This window comes from Hippocampus comes, unplaced genomic scaffold (assembly GCF_001891065.2).
Source record: "Hippocampus comes isolate QL1 unplaced genomic scaffold, H_comes_QL1_v1.1 scaffold68, whole genome shotgun sequence".
In the NCBI taxonomy this organism is placed as follows: Eukaryota; Metazoa; Chordata; class Actinopteri; order Syngnathiformes; family Syngnathidae; genus Hippocampus; species Hippocampus comes.
The window spans coordinates 163651-182538 of record NW_017805625.1 but is presented as its reverse complement, the minus strand read 5'-3'; the positions used below and the strand labels follow the sequence as shown (position 1 = coordinate 182538).

Below are 18888 nucleotides of genomic sequence, written 5' to 3'. Positions count from 1 at the left end.
CTTTTCATACTAGCGCTGCCACACGCCCTCTTCGCCATGTTCCCTCAAAATGAAAAATCTGAATTCACTCATCGACTGCCAGTGCATCTGCTTGAGGTGAGACGTAAAAGACGAGTGGAAACACCCGAAGCGAGTCATTCCAGTCATTTCATTCATAAGGGACTACTGAGCTCTTGACAAAGAGAAAAGTTTTCATCTGATTCAATATCTTCGCGATACAGTTGCCTAGGAACCTTCAACTTGCGCAAACACAGAGGACATGGCCACCAAGACAACCTTGGCACAGTTGAAGCGATTCAATCCACTCGGAAGCAAATCGACCTTTGGAGGGCAAACCCATTGTGATCATTTCAGAACAGCAGCATAAAAGCACAGAGGAGTAAAACGGACGGTGCGCCGGAACCACCGGCGTACCAAGGGCCATGCCGCACCAGGGCACATGTGACCACACGGTACAAAACTTCTAATCGGCTGAACTCCTTCAAACGGCATCGAAGAGCAACAGGGGAGGGGGTATGGCATCGGAGGAGGCACTTGGGCCCGACAGGCCCCCACGTGAACTGGAAGTGCACGACACAGCCAGCGACGGGGCACCATGAGGCAAAGGGCAAAGCTCGCCGGTGTCACAGGTGAGCGGACACCGTCCGCAGGGCGTCCTCTGTTGCTCGATGCATATTAACGTTCTGGAAAGAGCAACGCATCGGGGTCAGAGCTCTTATCGACCTAAAAGGCACACGAGCGCATATTGCTGCGGCAGCTGAGGGGCTTTTCAACTGATGGGCTGTTGAACGGGGCTGCGGGTTCTTTTGCTGACTTCAGTGGCTCGGGTTGGAGTCCAAACTGATTTTGCCCACTTCAACGGGACTCAACCGGTTTATTTCCGCCAATAGGACAAACAGTTCGGCTTAAAGAGTGGCAGCACCTGGACATTTGCACATTGATGACAGGCAACTCCCTTTGCGCCGCCGTCAAGCAAAAGCGGGTGGAAAAACCACAGGGTATCACTAAGAAATGTCGATTCGACAACGGACGTTGACGAGAGTGGCCGTGGAGAATCGCTGAGTGAAGGGAGTTTATTTAGAAACAACACATATTTTTCATCGGGTCAGTGACTTGAGGAAAAACAACACGTACACACCGTCAAAAAGCGTAGCGAGACTTCCATGATTTCACTTGAGACATTCTACACACTTGTGGAAGAAACAGACAATGTGCAATGCTGCAAAAGTACAAGTACCTTTGTGTTAAAAAAAAAAACAAACACAAAAAAAACAAGGTAACTGCGTTACATCAGTTCAAAGTGGTGAGAGGAAAGAAAAGAAGAAAAACTTCATGGGACCGTATTGCTAGTTCACATGCGCACAGCAGTCACTTCATTTGTTCTCCCCAAAAGGGAGCGTGCGCACGACAACGCGAGCTCCGTGTCATATTTTCGGAAATAATCAAGAGTGAACTGGATTCCAGTCAGCGATCACCATCATCGATGGCGTCTCCTGCGAGCGGACACGCGAGTGCAGTGCAGGCAGCGCGGACGGCGGAGGATGGGAGCGGGGTGGAGAGCAAAGAGGCGGGCGGGTTGCGCAACGAGGCCTGTGGAGGCCAGGGGAGGTGCGCCGCCTCATTGGTGGGCTGGCACCGTTAGCAGAGCCTCCTCTGACATCCGCGACACCTCCACGTTCTGTTCCATGCGGAGAGAAGCAAACACACACACAAAAACAAGGCGGGCTAACGTCAGCACGCTGTTTGCCTTTTAACGGTCACAAGTGTCAGGTTAGCGAGCCGCGCGACTCCACCTTATTGGACAAACAAGATTTTGGCTGTTGGGTTGCAACTCCCTTTGTTCAAAGTGACGTCCCCGCTGCACACTCGTCAGCGACAAAAATGAGCGACGGGACAAAGGAGTCATGTCGTTTGGCAAGGGAGGCAGCCGGACAATTTTGTGCCATTGCACTTTGTGTCGTGACAAATGTGCAAAAGCCATTAGAGGGAGTTGAGTTTATCCGATGACCACGCCAAGTCGTGCAAAGTAATCACCTTGAGGCGTGATGTTCGGCCGCTGAAGCGATCCGGTTCTGTCCGGTCTCATTGCACTGAATGTAAGTCAGCGTGTGGTTGTACGCACCTCTGGTTTCTCTCTGTGTGTGTTGACGGCGTCTACGTTGAGGCCGATGGACTCCACCTTACAGCCTGAGGAAAGAAGGCGGGCCTGGTCAAAAGGGGGCCGGTCGTCAACACTTGAGGCCAAAGCGTCCTACCGTAGGCCACTGGCGTGAGCTTCAGCACGGTGTGCAGCGGACACTTGAGGTAGGGCAGCTCCTCTGGGTGCAAACAGACACAAACACCATCACGGGACGTGGTGCTGCCACAACATCCGCGACGGGAAACAACGTTTTGGAAGTTAGACGTGTTGCTAACACGGGGGGTTGAGACGTGAGTAATTTTGGCACCAGGGTAAACTTCAATAATTGGCCATCAGATACGGCGGTAAAAGGCACAACGTGATGTAAGGCGCAGTTGTGTTTTGGCCTCGCATTTTCATCCGTTATGCTGTGAGCTAATCTGTCCGCTTTCTTTTTCCTTTTTTAACAGAGGCAAAAGAAGACAAAGCATAATTTCCGGTGGGGCGAGTGAAGCGGAGGGGACTCAATTAGAGGCAACGACGCGCTTGTTCAAGTGGTTGCGTCTCCCAGACTCACCTGCGGTCTTGTCCAGGAAGTAGGCCAGCAGGCAGCGCATGACGGCCTGGTGACAGATGACCAGCACGTTCTCCTGCCTCTCCAGCTCCATGATGACCGGCTCCAGCCGCTGCACCAGGTCCTCATAGGACTGAAGAGTCCACAACACACAGGCAAACTTGGGATTGGAGTCGAGTGTCAATCGTTGGCGCCTACCATCTCAGACACGAACTTCGGATTCCAAATAGATTTGGCACCATTCACCGGTTAGCTACAGGAGGGCCAAAACCTTCCTCGTGACGACGCCAAGCGTTTGTCCACTTGAAGCGGGGCCAAAATAATCAACAACACCCGTCTGACTTTTTCTTCGGAGTGCACCTTTTGAAACAAGGCGCTCTGGGATGAAAGTGACCAAAATGAAACTCTAACAGTCAATGTAAAAAGTGTGTGAGGACACACCTCACGCGGTTCTCAATGACTGGGAATAAAAGATGGCGACCAATTGCATCTGCAGAATCTCAATATTTTGGGGGGAATTGAGGAGAGGACCGTGGCAAAAAAATAAATAAATAAAAATGTTGCCGTATTAAACCACAATTTAAAAAAAAAAAAAAAAGGATCGTTGAGCCCTCCTGTGCACCCCCATCACGTTTTGCCAAGAAACACGCGTCTCCAGCCACGAATGTAGAGTTTGTCAACAATCTCGCATGGCGCGACTGACCTCTCCTTTCGGGTAGCGGTAACGGTACTTGTCCTGGTCCCGCAGTGCAAACTCCAGAGGGTAGTGATCTTGAATCTCTTCATACATCATCTCTTCACATACACCCTGAAGTGACCCCCCCCCCCCCCCACACACACACACACACACACACACACACAGATCAATGAGAAAAGATGGCGCGCGAGCACTTGCGCTGGAACTCGGCACTCACGGCGTCAATCTCGTTGAGGACCTTCCACTGCTCGTAGGGCACGCTGAGAGCTTCGGCCGTCTGGATGGTTCTCTTCATTTGACTGGTCCACACCTTCAGCCGGCTGATGCCCTGAGCCCGGATGAAGTGGGCCAGCTTCTTGGCAAACTGCAAACAGGAGAGCGACGCGCGGCGCGCGCGGGACAATGGGCCGTGACGCCTTTTGGCTTCTGCCCGCCACACTTCGGCGGCCACGTCTTGCGCACCTCTTTGCCTCTGGCCGTGAGACCCGAGTCCCCCCCGATGCGACCCTTGACATTGAGCTCGCTCTCGCCGTGGCGGCACAGGTAGATGGAGCGAGGCGTGATGTGGATGTTCATGAGATAGTAGACGATCCGACTCTGGATGTGGTCCAAGACCCGGTTGACCAGATAGCGCTGACCCACATCCATAATTTTGATGTAGGAGAGCTCCCTAAAAGGAGAGCGGCAAGAAACATCATCACGTGCGGCCCTTCATGCTTGACTTTCTATGACTGCAACGGTGCGCTGAAGCCCAGATTTTTTGGCCAGTCATCACTCAATTTGGCCTCTTGATTTTTTTTTTTGGGGGGGGGGGGTTCCACTCTCGGCCACGGGGTGGCAGCACACCATCTTGTCTAACACTGCGGAGAGGAGCAAGAGGGAAGTCATCCAAACGCTGCCTGGTGTTTTGCTGATGAGGGCGAAATGATTCATGGTCTCAATCCCCTTTGATCTTGCGTTTTGGGCCGACAGAAATCAACGGCTTATCAGGTCCGGCTTTTGATGGACCCCTCGCGAAAGCTTAAATTCGACCTGTCGTGTGATCTCCGCTCCACTCAGAATGTGATTTCTTCACTAAGCAGTCAGGCAATTGACGTCAAGCAAACAAGGGTGGCAACTCCTTGGCGAGAGGGAACAAGCGGTCGGCATGCCCGCTGGTTTTGGTGTGCACCATTCAAAAGGGTCTCATTCATTCACTCTCACCTGTCCAAGACCTCATCCAGGGTTTGGTACGAGTTTTCATAACATTTGATCCTCTTCATGAAGTCTTCCACCGCCTCCTCGGTGTTGCAATTTGTGTAGTCGGGGCTGCCCAGTTTCACTTGCTAAGCAGAAGCACACACAAGAAACGATGAGCACAAGAGACGCTCGCTGGCTCGCTCATTCGGGCCTCATGTCATCTGAATTGCAAATGCACGTGCTCACCACAATATTCTCCTGGATTACATCGGGGTCCTCGCACACAGATTCCACAAAGAACACCTGAGGAAGCACGGCCACAAGTAAGTCCTTCGCTCAAGCATTCGCCAACGCATGCCGCAGACTTGTCAGTGAGCGGTCTGTACAGGATGAGCATTTTGGGGACCTAAACACCATCGGTGACTACACGATCACAAGATGGCGCGGCGCGTCCATTCAAATAACTCGTTCATTTACTGTATCATTTGTACGGAGCATCAGCAAAAGCATTCTCAAGCAATTTTGCCAATGTTTAGCAATATTTGCCATGCCCGGGGAAAGGGGGGGTGGTCTAAATCAATAAATGAACAAGGAGTGTTTTGAATACAAAGCATTTGTTTGTTAACCGATCAGAACTTGATTTTTAACAACAAGGTCCCTGCTCTCAAAACATGCAATGGAAAAAGAAAATGACAACTCCATTCCTCAAGAAAAAAAACGGATTTTAATGAAGAACTCGTGGATCTCTGGGTCATAACGTTTGCAAGTATAGTTTGACTCCTTTGCCAAAAGTAGCGTACGCAACTTTCAAGCTGTACAACTGTGGACCAACGAGTTCGAGGGAGCGACACTCTCCACTGAAACCAATCTGCAAATATTGTGGGCTCTGATGCGATGAGGACAGCTTGACTCCTTACCTTGAGGCCATTCTGCTCCGCAAACTCGATGATGGTTTCCCTCCTCTCTCTGGTGGTATTTGTCGCATCAAAAACCTGCGGCCCCCCCACAAAGAGAGAAACAACGATGAAGGCGCCGCACAGCGCCACCTGAGGCGGCATCCGACACCTAAGCGCCACGGGAACCAACCGCAACTTGGCCGCCTCCTTCCGCGAGGTACTGCCGTACATCGTTTAGAGCGGCCGAAGCGCATTGTCTGCAAAGGTCACACGGAAGGAAGCCCGATCGATGACAGACGTCAAAATGTTGGCAAACGCCGCCACCACCACCGACCAGACTCTCACCTTCTGATCTCTAATCCTTCCTCATTGTCTGGACGGAAGAACTCAAAGGACTTGTAGATCTTCACACACTCTCTCCTGTACTGTCCTACATTGAACTCTGGAGAAGACAGAAGGATCATCATCAACTTGAGCACAAGTCCTGATTTCACCCAGAAGGAAGTCTCGCCTTCCTTGAGCAGCAATTGCACCTCTGGTGGGAACCCCGATCCAGTTGAGATAGCGAGTCAGCTTCTTGGAGATGTAGGTCTTCCCCCTGGCAGGAAGGCCCACCGTCACGATCAGGGTAGGGCAGTTGGTCATACATACTGCAACGGAAGAAGGGGGGCAGGGTGGATTATCTGGCCACGCTCTATCGCTCATCAAGACTGGTCGTTCATTGATGGTGGATCATTTCGATCGCTGCAAAGAGGACGCTAGCGACGGGGCCTTGTGCGCTTCTCACAATCCGACCCGCGCGTGCTGCAGTAACAGTCAGTTGCCTCACCAGGACAGCGTTTGCACAGATGACTGGGTGAGAGGGCACGGTGGCCAAACGGCATCTCTGTGCTCAACTCGCTATCGCTCGCAGTTTCACTGCTTTCGCTCCGGCACGAGAGATCGAGACGGATGCCAAACACTCGAGCGAGCTCTCTCGGCTCAGATTAGGCAGTTGCGATGACATGAACACGGGCTGATGCGTGCACGACCTTGGCTTGGCAATCAACGCATCATTGCACTTTGGGAGATTTGAAACTTTGGCGGTCTTTCACCGACTACGCTCTTCTGGCTCACCGCCATCGCACCAATTTATTTCAACGTGCATATGAGAAGCTTCGAAACGGAGATTTGACTTTGCCTTTATTCTTCGAGTTATTCCGATCTTGGCCCCACTCTCGAGAACAACACTCGAGCACATTATGTGTCACGGCTGCCTTGTTGGTAGCTCGTCACACTGCGGCATCCGACTAAATAGTTCAAGTGGCGTTCCGTCGCGTCGCTCCCGAGACGCCGGCATCAAGCGAGGACCCCGTCGGCGTATTCGCACCAATCAGAGCAATGTCGGGCGGCTTCCTTGGCACCGAGTCGAGCGAGGCAACCGCGGTCCGCATCGCACACACGAGTGACTACACGCCGGCTACTACCGCGCTTCGCGGTAATCGTTCCGAGTCGTCTCGGCTCCTTTCTGCTTGGCCCCTCCAATGTGTGACGTCAGGTGCAGAGGACCGCATTAGCAGCTAACGGTTTAAGCTAGCAGCACATGACAGGTAGCCGGCTTGACTGGTTTAGCGCCCGGCGTTAAAAGGAGAGACGTAACCCAAAAACGAATGCCCCCCCCCCCCCAACAACAATAACAGCTTGTCCGAGGCCACGCCGACGCCGTACGTACCCTTCCTTTGAGAAATGTGCCTCTCGGGCAGGCCATTTTTACACGGCATCCAAATCTTCTTGAGGGGATTTTGGGTGAGTTCCCGCGGATTCAGATTCGAAGTCGGAGGCGGGGGCGGAGGCGGCGTGTCTTCCATTGCGTCCTGCGGCGACGTGGATCCCGCCGCGGCGGGGACGCGGGGTCTTTTCCCGTGATGCTCCTCCGAAGGTGACCGGGGCTTCATGGTCGGAGCTCAAGGGACTAGGATGCGGCCGCCCGCCTCCGTCTCGGCAGCCTCCCACTCGATCGCGCTATGTTACGTCACGCGCCGCCGCGATTGGTCGTGACGACCCCAATGCGCGCGCAGCCACATTTCCGCGTCGTCGGTCGTCGCAGCGACAGCGCGGCGTGACGACTGAAGACTTCTGTGAGGTCTTTCTTGACACTCCGCCTCTCGGTACATTTCAATTTGGCCAGAGAATTTCATCTTTCTCCCGAAAATTCAAAGATATCATTTTCAGTCTTTCTTTCATTTGATCTGCGGTTGGCTGGCGACCACTCCAGGGTGTCTGTCTGAAGACAGCTGGGATGGGCTTCGGCACGCCCGTGACCCCCCTGAGGATAAATGGATTAGAAAATGGATGGAAGGATGTTTCTTTTTCATTTATCCTGCTTGAATGTCGCGATGTAATCACCGCCCTTATTTATTTATCTATCCATCCATCTGTGTATGTATCTGGTCCCTGCATAAAAATATTTCATTGACTATTTCTTTTTTTTTACACTAACCACGGCAGGGGAGTAAGTAGCGGGTATTCGTGAGTTGACAAAATCCCGAGAATGATACTGCGGACCCTCGCGTCTCATCCCTGGTTCTTGCCAGATTCGGTGTGACGGAGCCGACGGTCATCGGTAACCGTTAGGTGGCAGCATTGCGCTTTTCCTTCCACCTGGCATGTTGACGCCAACTTGGGAGGTGACTGACGTTGTCCGCGAATCAAGCCAGAAATAAGTGCGCCCAAAGTGCATCCCTATTCTGATGGCATATGAGAACACGATGCAAGAACACAAGCCACCCAAACGAGTTACACGCACACACGCGCGCGCGCAGTTTACTCTGTCTTTTGGGCTACAAATACTGAGTGGTCTGACATGTTGACAGTGACAACAAAGGATTTTCATCTCGCCTCTTTCGATTGGAACAGCGCAGTTTGTTCAGAGGCTTGAATTGCTGGCTCGATTCCATTTAGGACAGAGGAGCAACGGGCCATGTGACCTGCATATGACATGAACGCGTGGACCTCGCTTCAATTCAAGAGCTCCTTCATCCCCTTAACCTGTCAGTGGACTCAAACATGTGTCAGCACACAGCTGATCGTTTTTGTATACACAGTGCAGTTTATATCACAATGTGAAGCAGACCTAGGTCGACTGCAACGTTTTATTGTGCGTGTGGGGGTCACATTAAAAATAGCTCCAAGTTACCATTCATTCCAATTTCTTGCTCGCGGTGGCCGTCCAAGACGATAAAGAAGGGAACTGACGTCTGAATAATAAAACAACCCCATTTTGGTGGTACGATGATGAACCGACCTTGGAAAGAAAGTTGGACCCAAAAAATGGGCTTGTTGTACCAAACAACCCTCAAAGTTGGGTCAAAGGGACCCAAGTAGCGAGTCGGTCCCATATTTGACCAACTATGTGTGTGTGTGTGTGTGTGTGTGTGTGTGTGTGTGTGTGTGTGTGTGTGTACAAACAATGCATTTTCTGGATCCAAAACAACACAAAAGTTGGGTCTTATTGGCCCAGGTAGTGTATCGATCCTTTTTTGTTTGTTTCGCAGAATCGGGTTCTTTTTGAATCAGCGGGGTGTAGGTACACATTTAGGGCAGTCACCTCGAAAAGCGGGCTCCCCCTCCTTCGAGCAGCTAACAGCTTGAACTCAAGCTGGACCGACGGAATGAGCGGGCCAGTCCGGCCAGTCCTTCCTTCCTGATCCTGCAAAACGCCGCCTGGTACCGCTAATTTCCAGAAGGCTACGTGTGCACGCTACAGGCTCTCGCGTTCAACGAGCCGCCGAAATGCGCGAGAAGCTCCGCATGGGCAGAGCGGAAAAAAATGAGCGCTCGGGCGACGAGACGGTTTCGTTTCAACTGCAAGTCGACGTGTTGTCAACTGGACGCGTTCCGGTGGAAGGCGTTTCGCGAAGCGGGGCGCAACGCAAGGCGACGCGATGCGAAAGGCAGCGTCGGGAGCTCGTCGTTGTTGTTGTTGTCGTAATGTGGGGGAAAGGTCTCGCCGACAGCGCCTGCTCAGAGACACACGCGCGGCGCGTCCGCTCGCGGCGACGTCTCCTCTTTTGCCGCGCTAAGTCTCGAGTCCTGCGGCGTCACGACGGCCCGCGACAAGGTCGAGAAGCGGAAGCCCTCTTACCCGCTCTGCCCTGGTTCTGTGCCGGCTTGGATCGACCGGAGCAGCCCCTCATCGTGGACCGTCTGCCTACGGATGAAGCCAAGAGACGAGCGCCGCGCTGATGCTTCGTCCTGCCAACCCGCGCGCGCACGCACACGCCCGCGCACAAACGAGTGGGTGAAGCCCCAAGCGAGGCTTCCCGCAAAAGTGGACGGAATCAGGTAGCGGTACCTGCCCCCCTTTACACCCTCCCACAACCCGCGCAAACACACACACACACACACACACACACACACACACACACACACACACACACACACACACACACACACACAAGGTCCAAGGAAGTGCCCTGAGATAACGACTTCTCAAGCTACTAAAAAAAAAAAAAAAAATCTGTTTTGCCGAACTGTACAATCAATAGCTGTGACACGGCGTAGGAAGACATATCAAGAAAGAATATCTCAAGGTTTGGGCAGAGTTTTTTTTTTTTTTATGCACAGAAGGCTGTGAGCAGACCCCGCATGAACTGCGAGGTATATGTGTGTGTGCACTTGCCTCTGATGACACTGAGGACATGAAAAAAGACAAAGAAAAAAAAAGTCCAGCACAACCTGGCGGGGGAAGAGGAGGAGCTGCAAAGCAAGTCGGCTGTGTTCACGCCGACAACGGCGCAATCGTCCCGTTTACAGTGGGCGTCACACCCATCCCTCATCCCTTAAACACGTCAGAACATACCAGTTGGACCAGTCTCGCTGCGCCTTATCGCAGTCTAAAACAAGGTACGCCCCCCCCCCCTTCACGTTCTCCGGACATTCTTGCTCTTTGTGCATGCGCCACAAGAAAAGCAGTGAAGGAATGGCCTCGAGTAACATCCAAAGTCAAAAGTCGCTCAAGCTTCTCTAAACCATTTCACACAGCTTCCAACTTGGCTTGGACACACGATGAGACCATTTGACTTTGTGACCTTTCTCACTGTTACAGGGTTAATTAAAGCGGGTGGGCGACGCCATCATCCGTCCCTTTTCGATAGCCATGGCCACATTAGGCTCAGGGGTGAGCCAAAGGCACATCTGCTGAAGGGGGCAGGTGTCGAACCCAAAATCGGGCATCCTAACCTCTGAACCGCATTGTGCCGACGACACCGTGGCAGCAAATTTCAGTGGAACATGACAAGCGTGAAGGATGTGCTCTTCCTGTTCCTGTTGCGCATGAATGTTGTCATGGCTGGCCGCACTTGGCCTCGCAATATGTCTGAGTAACACACAGAAGTCATTTGCAACATGCTGTCAAATTCCAGGCGCAATTGGAGCGGGCGGGCCCGCGCGCTCGGGTGACTGTCGGTCTCGGCCCGGTTGCCTCCACGACAGAGACTCCCAACAACAGCTGAGAGGTCACCGCACCCAATCGTGGCCCACATCCTGTATTTACAACCCTTCCCCTACATACCGCAGGGGGCCATGTGATGAAAATGGGGGAAAGGCTCCCTCGAGGACAACGTCAACATGATTGCTTTGAGCTTTTCTTGAACAACTCCCCCCAAAAAGCAACTCCGGTCAAGAACGACGCCTCGCACCGTTGTCCACAACGGTTTTATTTGGCGGCTGCTTCGTAACTTGGATTTGGACTGGACAACCACACGCGACAGCGCATACTCGGCAAAGCGCGACTCCACTTCCATACCACTTTTAGGCTATTCACCCATCGATGAAGCCATCGTCATTGCGGGGCGAGAGGCCGGAAAAAAGAGACGACTTGCAACACCACCGACTCCCGTTGGGGAATGTGGCGGTCGACTGGTGAGCGCGTCTGCCACACGGAGTTTGCACGCTTTCCTCCCACATTCCCAAAACATGCACAGCGGGTCGAAATTGTCCCAAAGTGCGATGGTGAGTGCGAATGGTTGTTCGTCTGTGTGTGCCCTGCGATGGGCTGGCAACCAGTTGAAGGGGTCGCCCGCCTTGCGGGCTTGAAGACAGCTGGGAGAGGCTCCAGCACGCCCGCGACCTTTGTGAGGACAAGCGGCTGCCAATCCTCCATAAATGTGTTACATTTTTTTCCACAATCAAACAGTCGAGGCCCAAAAGCACCTTCAAATGGATTCGGCTATGCAGCGCCTTCACAGGCAAGCTGCACGCTCTTGTTCCCATCTTGATATGGGACCTGGCCCTCTTCTGACCTGAAGACCTGTAGCCAGTTGCGACACACACACACACACACACACACACACACTCACACACACACACACACACACACACACACACACACACAAAGCCTTTCGCAACCAAATGTCACAACTCAACCATGTGGCAAAGGAAACCACAGCTGAGTTTTGCAAAGTGCGCTGGCGTCACACGGCCAGGCAACACACACACACACACACACACACACACACACACACACACACACACACACACACACACACACACACGCCTCCCTGAGCTCACATCAAGATCAGTGGGTCACTTTATTGTCTTGGTGACAAATAGTCCGAGTTCAGGAAAGGGGCACACGAGTCAGACTTTGCTCTGAAGTCGGTGACAAAGGCATCTGAAGGCAAACAACATTGCACAAGTGTGCTGGAGTTGCACACTTGGTTTGTTAAAGGGTGGAAGCTCCAAGGTCCAACCCAATCTGTCATGCGATGTTGCTGCGGCCGCAGGCAATTTGTCGCCTGCGGCGAATTCCTTTGATTCCGCAATCAAACTGCGGCCTTCCTCAAGGCTGCTATAACCGGTACAGGCCATGACCCCGCCCCTTGCCCAAACTCAGCTCGGATGGGCTGCGGCTACCCGAACAAGGACGAGCGGTGGGAAAAATAACGGATGGCACTTCTGGGGTCAACTGACACTTTTCCTCCTTGCAATCACCGGTACCATATTGTGATAGCATCACGCTTTAAAAAAAAAAATTAAAATCAAAAGTGACATCACAGGTGACGTTCTGTCAAATAAAGCCCCAAATTGTTCAACGTTGGAGGTTCCTTTGTCAGTGAACGATGCTCGCTGATTGGCGCACGGTCGAAAATGGCACCCCAAATCCCAAACGTACAGTCGTTAAGCCTCAAAGTGTCTTCAAATCCTTTTCCGAACATGTCGGCAGCAAAAGGCAGACCTCAATACGTCCCGCCGTGTTGCTAATCTCTTGGTCTCTTTTTGCCAATCTCTCGATTCAAAAAGGGCCGTCCTTGAAGGTGAGGCTGAGGGCGAGCCGCCCGCCTCACTGACTTTGGCAGACTGCGGCGCCGCCCTTGGCCCCTGCGGCGGCTTTCTTGCGTCTCTTGATGAGGAGCGGGTTGCTGGAGGTGTCCAGGTCCTTGATTTTCACCTGGTCATAGTCGACACGCATGGTTGCCAAAGCGCTGGTCATCTCCTCCTGTGACACATCAGACGCAGACTTTGTTTACTCTTCGTGCGTTTGCCTCAACAAAAGGAGGAAACAGAAAAAAAAAAGTGTTTTTCTTTCAGAAATCACGGGGTGCCGGAGTTTTCTTTCTTCGGGTGTTTTCCTAGTCGCGTGCGTTTACAAACGGGCGTTTGCGCTGCTGCGGGTGTGAACACAGCCGACTCGCTTTCTCCTCTCATTCCCTTTAAATTCAGTGCGGGAGAGACACACGCGATCGAGAAGACGGAAGTCTAAATGGAGTCCAGCCAGGGGGTCGAGGCCCTCAAAGTACATTCATAAGGATTGGCAAGAAGATCTAAGCTTTAACATTTCTTTTTTTCCCAGACAATGACCTTTTTTTTTTGGGGGGGGGGGAGCAAAACTCTTACCTGGCTGACAGTTACAGCTGTTGCTTCAGCCTTCATCGGAGCCTCACCGAAACTGTGCACCAGTTAAGAGTTTTGCTCTCCAACCCCCCCCCCCCAAAAAAAGACCATTGATTGTCTGGAATAAAAGTAGCCTTAAACCTAACTTAACCATAAGTAGACAAGATGATGACGATATCCACTCGCAGGTCACTTTGCAGATGACGTAAAACGGGCGGCTGCTGGGGTGAGCGCTTGGAGCCCGACTCTCTCTCTCAATCGCGTGACAATAAGCCCCGCACGAGGCGCCGCGGATTTCGCCACAGCTGGGAAAACGCCGCGACGGCACGGTGGGTGCGATTGTGACATGAAAGCCGATTTCGAAGCGACCCGAAACTCGCGCTCTCGCCGGACACAAAGAGAGAAGCGACTGTCCGTGTTGACCCGGCTCACAGCGCTCGCCACAGTCAAAATGTCAAGGAGAAGAGCGTGGAAGCCACGATGCTAACACTTAGCCTAGCTCTGAGGCCTGGGGACTTTATGACTCGTTTCCCCTTTCACTCCAATCCAAATGCTGCTGTTTTCGGACATGTGCTTCGTGGCAACAGAGCTTTTTGTGTGCAGAGCACAGGTCGAGGTGGATCGCATGTTCCTGTTCCTGTTTTGAAACCGTTGTTTTTTTTTTTTTTTTTTTTAATAGTCCCCCTAAACGACTAGAGGACCCTCGGTGAAATAGCGCAATTGTGTTTCTGGCTCATGTTTGGCTAGATTTTCCTTTGAAATGCGATTCTTCCTTCCTTAGATCGCAACCGCGGTGCTTTCGTCACTCCAGGCGGATCCGAAAGTCTTTGTGACGCCACATGCGAGCGAGGCTTTCGGTTTCTGTGTAATGGCAGAAAACGACCAGAGGGGGTCAGCGTTGCAGCGTCTCTCCGACCTTGACGTCTTCCCACATCTCTCGGTCCTCGGTCAGCACTCGGGTGGTGTGGAGCGGAGTGGAGGGCACCGCCGCGGCTTGCTGAGCGGCACAAACGCGCGCACGATGAGCGCGGCATCGACAAGAAATGTGACGGTGCGTGCGCGGGGGTCAAACACTTACGCTGATCCAGGGGTGTTTCATAAACTGACTGATGGTCATCCTCTCGTTGGGGTCCGTCTTCAGCAGCTGGTGAATCAAACTTTTGCCTGCGAGAGTCACAGCGACATTTCAGTGACCCCCCCGAGGGCCCGCTGGCCGACAGACGCGAGCAACATTTCGGGGAGGTTATCCGGAAACTTTGGCTTTTGTGGACAAACGAGCGGTGTGAGATTCAACGAGGTGAATCTCTCTTAGCCGTCGGCGTCTGAAAACGTGTCTGCGAGTGAGCCCTTCCGAGGGTGGCACATTGAGGCGGCGGATCTCGTTTCTCGCATTGAAGCGGGTGGCAGACTGAGCGAGGACTCTTCCATCCCCAGATTCTTTTCATACTTTTTGTGAAACGAAAAAATGGATGCTGTTAACTCATTCACTCCCAAAGACAGAATTATGTCTTTTCACACGCCACACGTTCAACCCCAAATACTTTTTTTTTCAAATTTTCCAAGACAGGGTAAAGAAAAAAAGGGGTCTAGAATTGGCTGGTACTGAATGAGTTAATAACACGCGCACAGACACACCCATGTTTTGGGTGGGGGGTTATTTTCCCCTCACGACTGAGTCATAGCAGTTTGCGGGCTGGCGGTTGATCGCGAGACGGATCTTGCTTTGCCTTTTCAGGCAGCGCGCTCGTGCTCGGAAAAGAATAGCGGCATCCCCAAACTTTCCCCAATGTGGCGGGCACTTTTGGAATTGCGGCCCCAGCCCCTAATAACGGGGCCCCAGGGCCGGCCGGTCGTTTGGACGCGCCTGGTCGAGATGAAGGATTCCAACAAGCCAAAGGGTCCGGCTCACCGCAAGATTTCCGAAGGGTGAGCGAACTCACCTTCATGTGACACGTCGGCCCACTCCGGGTTGGGAAATTCATACTGGCCCATCCTGATTCGCTTCTTCATTCCAGGTGAAATGGCTTGTCCCGTGTTGGAGTAAAAGGGAGGGAAGCCGCACAGCCTGGGGAAGGACGAGACGGCCGACGATGCCTCGGTTTTTGCTTCGCGGTGACTTCAGCCGGTGGCAATTGCGAGCTACTCACAGGATGTACATGATCACGCCCAGAGACCACATGTCGCACGACTTGTCGTATTTCTCCGGACCCAGAACCTCCGGTGCTTATGAGCAGCCACAGAAACACAAGCAGAATTTTGAATTTTTGACAAGCGTTGAAGTACAGCAAGTCTGGCACTCGCCGGAACGACAGTATCAACCACGTGGCTCTTTGCAAAATGGCTGCTGCCGTTGTGTCCCTTCTCCTCCGGTGCCCGCCAAGGGAGGGCGGACGGCTCGCAACGGATTTGGTGTGCGCGTGCTGTTAAGTCTTTCCCCGAGTCGCCCGTTTCATCGAGGATAGCGCAGGGAGTGAAATGATGAGCAACTCACCCACATAGTAGGGTGTGTAGCAGGGGGTCTGGAGAGGGTTGTGTTGGGTGGTCTCCTTGGCAAACCCAAAGTCCGTGAGCTTGAGGACTCCGTTCCTGTGCTTGGAGGTGTACAGTAGATTCTCGGGCTGTCCGGGGAGACGCGGCATCAGCCGAGCTCATCGCGGCGTTGCCAAAGCCCGAGCCCATTGTGGAATTGTCGCGCTCACCTTGATATCTCGGTGCGCAATGTTGATGCCGTGCAGGAATTCGATGGCCGCGCCGATGTCTCTCATAATCTCAGATGCCTCTGCTCAAACACAGCGTTCCCAAAGCAAAAACTCAATCCCAACAACGGCCACGGCGGAGGACAAGTGGCAAACCCGCTCCTGGCCTTCTAATCACTGCGCCGCAGAGGAGCGCACGTCGCTTTGAGGGCCGCTCGTCGGATGGCTCGACGCAGCCACGTGCAAATAATAGATGCTGGTGAAACTCGGCCACACCAAGCTCGGTGGCCGCTTCCCTCTGAGTAGCTCCCGTTTGACGGCTCGCGGCGGCGCACATTTGAGGCCCAGCTTCCGGATGATTGCGCGTACGACTGTGCACGCGGCACGGAAAGAACGCGCAAGGGCCGTGTGTGTGAAGCCCGGAGAGCCGACCGAGATCAGAACGCCAAGCTCCTGAACTTGGACGCGCGCTAGCGAGGCACTCGAGCTGTGGCTCCGGGGATTTTTCAAAGTGGATGATGAAGGTGGATGTCGGAGGAGAGAGCGTGTGGCATTCTGCAATGACTCTTGGGGGGGGGGCTGATTCAGTTCTCACCTTTCTCTGTGAAAGCCTGGTCTCCTCGGGCCTGGATTTGCGCGTACGACTGTGCACGCGGCACGGAAAGAACGCGCAAGGGCCGTGTGTGTGAAGCCCGGAGAGCCGACCGAGATCAGAACGCCAAGCTCCTGAACTTGGACGCGCGCTAGCGAGGCACTCGAGCTGTGGCTCCGGGGATTTTTCAAAGTGGATGATGAAGGTGGATGTCGGAGGAGAGAGCGTGTGGCATTCTGCAATGACTCTTGGGGGGGGGGGCTGATTCAGTTCTCACCTTTCTCTGTGAAAGCCTGGTCTCCTCGGGCCTGGATGCGGCTGAACAGCTCTCCGCCCTCCATACTGCACGTGCACAGAAAGGGACACGCGCGCACTTGAATTTTGGATGTGTTAAACCAAGCCATTGCGGGCATATTTTTCCAAGGTGGGCTCCCACTCCCAAACCGCAACGTTTGGCCATCAAATTAGGAAGAGTCGCGACAACGGAACGGGGACGTGATGAGCTTGCCTCAGAGGATGTGGACCGCACCCAGAGAGGAATAAATGCGCTTTTGCGTGCTCGAGTGACACCGCTCAATGTCACCCTCTGCTGACCTCCACCGTCACAGGAAGCAATTCGCAGCGGGCTAAGCTCGCTGCCTTTTGCGCCTGCGCCTGTCCAGTCTGGGACATTGACGGCAAACCAAGCAAAGGGGGATTTCCGACAGATCGTAAATGTTGTTCCAACTGAAAGGATTTGACATCGGTATCATTAGGTTCAAGTTTGGAAAGCTATTGAACATGTTGGGTTTCCCACTGTGTATTGAAGGGATACTTAAATGAAATTTGCGATGGGGTTTCAGCCATTTGGAGTCGAACGGACAGATGGCAAGACAACAAGCGAGACGGTACCACTCCATGATGATGAGCAGGCACTTCTTGCCACGATGCATGTTCTCATACAGGCTGAGGATTCGGACGATATGCGGCCCGCCAGACACCCTCCAATGAAGCTCCACCTCCCGTCTCGCTTTGGGGTTGTCGTAGAGGATCTGGAAGACACGCAAGGGAAACGACAACTCAAAATGCCTGGCGACTTCCCCGCCATAGTGGTTTCAATGAATTGTTTGAGAAGAGGAAATCACCAGTGCATCCTTCGATTTAAATGTCCGATTTTCATGATTGGAAATCACTGCATTGTCAACATTTTACATTGTGTGTGTGTGTGTGTGTGTGTGTGTGTGTGTGTTACACAGAGACCCATATGAAGGCAGCAGGTGGATGCTGACACGGCATCCATGTCTGGTCAGTGTGTATTTTGGGATATGACAGCCACAGAGTGCTGCAAGGTTCAAAAGAAGGCTGGCTCTGGTCACCGGCTGGGAAAGAGTGACTCATGGACATGTGAGAGAGACGACACCCACGGCGCACGCATACAAAGAGCGATTAGCAAGCCGAGCAGCCTTCTTGTTTGTCGACTCAAAAAGTTGAAACGTTTCATTTCCGAGGAACTCACTAGTCACACCGAAAAGTTCACTAACTGCTCACTCACTGAGAGTGTGCGCAAGAGGAAGTCTCAGGCCGCGGCGGCCATTGAAAGTAGAAGTTGAGAGTGTGGGATTCCCTTTCTTTCATTGCGTGTGTGCTAATACGCTACCATGTGCATCATCGCATCCTTAGCAACACGCTCGCGCTAAAAAGCACGCAGCCAGTCGATGTGATGATGACCTGAAGCCAAATGAGCAATCAGAATCGGAATCATCTTTATTGGCCAAATTTGACCTTGTGGCAGCCCGAGTGTTTTTGTCCAAATGAAACTCCTCAACTCAACTCAACCTGGATCCTTGCCAAAACGCTACAGTAACCTAGGGCGCCAAAGTCGTACTTTTCTTGCTTGGGCCTGAGCACACCACCGGCAAATAGGTGAGTTTTCCCCACTCCAGAATGTGCGGTCGCCACAGGGTATGTTGTCAAGCACAACCGAAAGTGTTCTCCATCGAAATCAGCCGTGAAATGTGGTCGCACATGGGCCGCAAAGTCATCCGAATCGGCGGACACGGCGGCGTGCGGGTGAGCGTTACCTTGAGAGCGCACTTCTGCCCATTCTTCTTGCTGAAGCACTCCAAAACTTTGCCATTGATTCCCAAGCCCAGAACCTGGCTGGAGATTTTGTAGTCGTCCGTCACCGCGTGCCTTTTGATGTCCAGTCTGCCGTTTCCGGGCAAAGCGAAGAGGGGTTCATCGGGGGCCGAAGCGGCGGCGGCGGCGGCCGGCTGCGCTTCAG

General features: G+C 52.9%; 2 protein-coding genes across 4 annotated transcripts in view; both read right to left on the bottom strand.

Moving 5' to 3' along the window:
- Positions 1-1050: 1050 nt before the first annotated feature.
- Positions 1051-9781, bottom strand: pfkfb4a (6-phosphofructo-2-kinase/fructose-2,6-biphosphatase 4a). Of its 3 annotated transcripts, none has more exons than XM_019880630.1 (14): positions 9589-9781; positions 5999-6115; positions 5811-5907; positions 5656-5722; positions 5487-5561; positions 4816-4872; positions 4594-4715; positions 3853-4060; positions 3608-3754; positions 3397-3501; positions 2697-2826; positions 2256-2318; positions 2123-2187; positions 1051-1678 (listed from the first exon to the last, which is right to left on the bottom strand). In XM_019880630.1, the coding sequence occupies exons 1-14, from the start codon at positions 9638-9640 to the stop codon at positions 1619-1621; spliced, it is 1365 nt and encodes a 454-aa protein (XP_019736189.1). In that variant the 5' UTR covers positions 9641-9781; the 3' UTR covers positions 1051-1618. The 3 variants fall into 3 exon arrangements, with proteins under 3 accessions (XP_019736189.1, XP_019736187.1, XP_019736188.1); XM_019880628.1 differs by lacking the exon at positions 9589-9781 and adding an exon at positions 7177-7641; XM_019880629.1 differs by lacking the exons at positions 1051-1678; positions 9589-9781 and adding an exon at positions 7177-7645 and having other exon boundaries at positions 2128-2187; positions 2256-2359.
- A 2234-nt stretch (positions 9782-12015) lies between these two features.
- The window catches only part of mapkapk3 (MAPK activated protein kinase 3), a 7464-nt gene continuing 591 nt past the window's right edge, over positions 12016-18888 (bottom strand). The window contains exons 3-12 of the mRNA XM_019880465.1: positions 18686-18882; positions 17517-17656; positions 16903-16967; positions 16037-16116; positions 15829-15955; positions 15485-15560; positions 15278-15402; positions 14416-14501; positions 14254-14334; positions 12016-12942 (exon numbers count right to left, since the gene is read on the bottom strand). Of these exons, the coding sequence (XP_019736024.1) occupies positions 12787-12942; positions 14254-14334; positions 14416-14501; positions 15278-15402; positions 15485-15560; positions 15829-15955; positions 16037-16116; positions 16903-16967; positions 17517-17656; positions 18686-18882 (1133 nt within the window). The 3' untranslated portion in view covers positions 12016-12786. The remainder of the gene's footprint in view (positions 12943-14253; positions 14335-14415; positions 14502-15277; positions 15403-15484; positions 15561-15828; positions 15956-16036; positions 16117-16902; positions 16968-17516; positions 17657-18685; positions 18883-18888) is intronic.

What these genes read in the sequence shown, in the direction of transcription:
- pfkfb4a (XM_019880628.1), bottom strand. Translation starts at nt 7,399, where the DNA reads ATGAAGCCCCGGTCACCTTCGGAGGAGCATCACGGGAAAAGACCCCGC. An exon ending in CGGAGCAGAATGGCCTCAAG is followed by an intron (nt 4,873 to 5,486) that starts GTAAGGAGTCAA and finishes GTGCTTCCTCAG; the next exon opens with GTGTTCTTTGTGGAATCTGT. An exon ending in CTGGATGAGGTCTTGGACAG is followed by an intron (nt 4,061 to 4,593) that starts GTGAGAGTGAAT and finishes CTCTCCTTTTAG; the next exon opens with GGAGCTCTCCTACATCAAAA.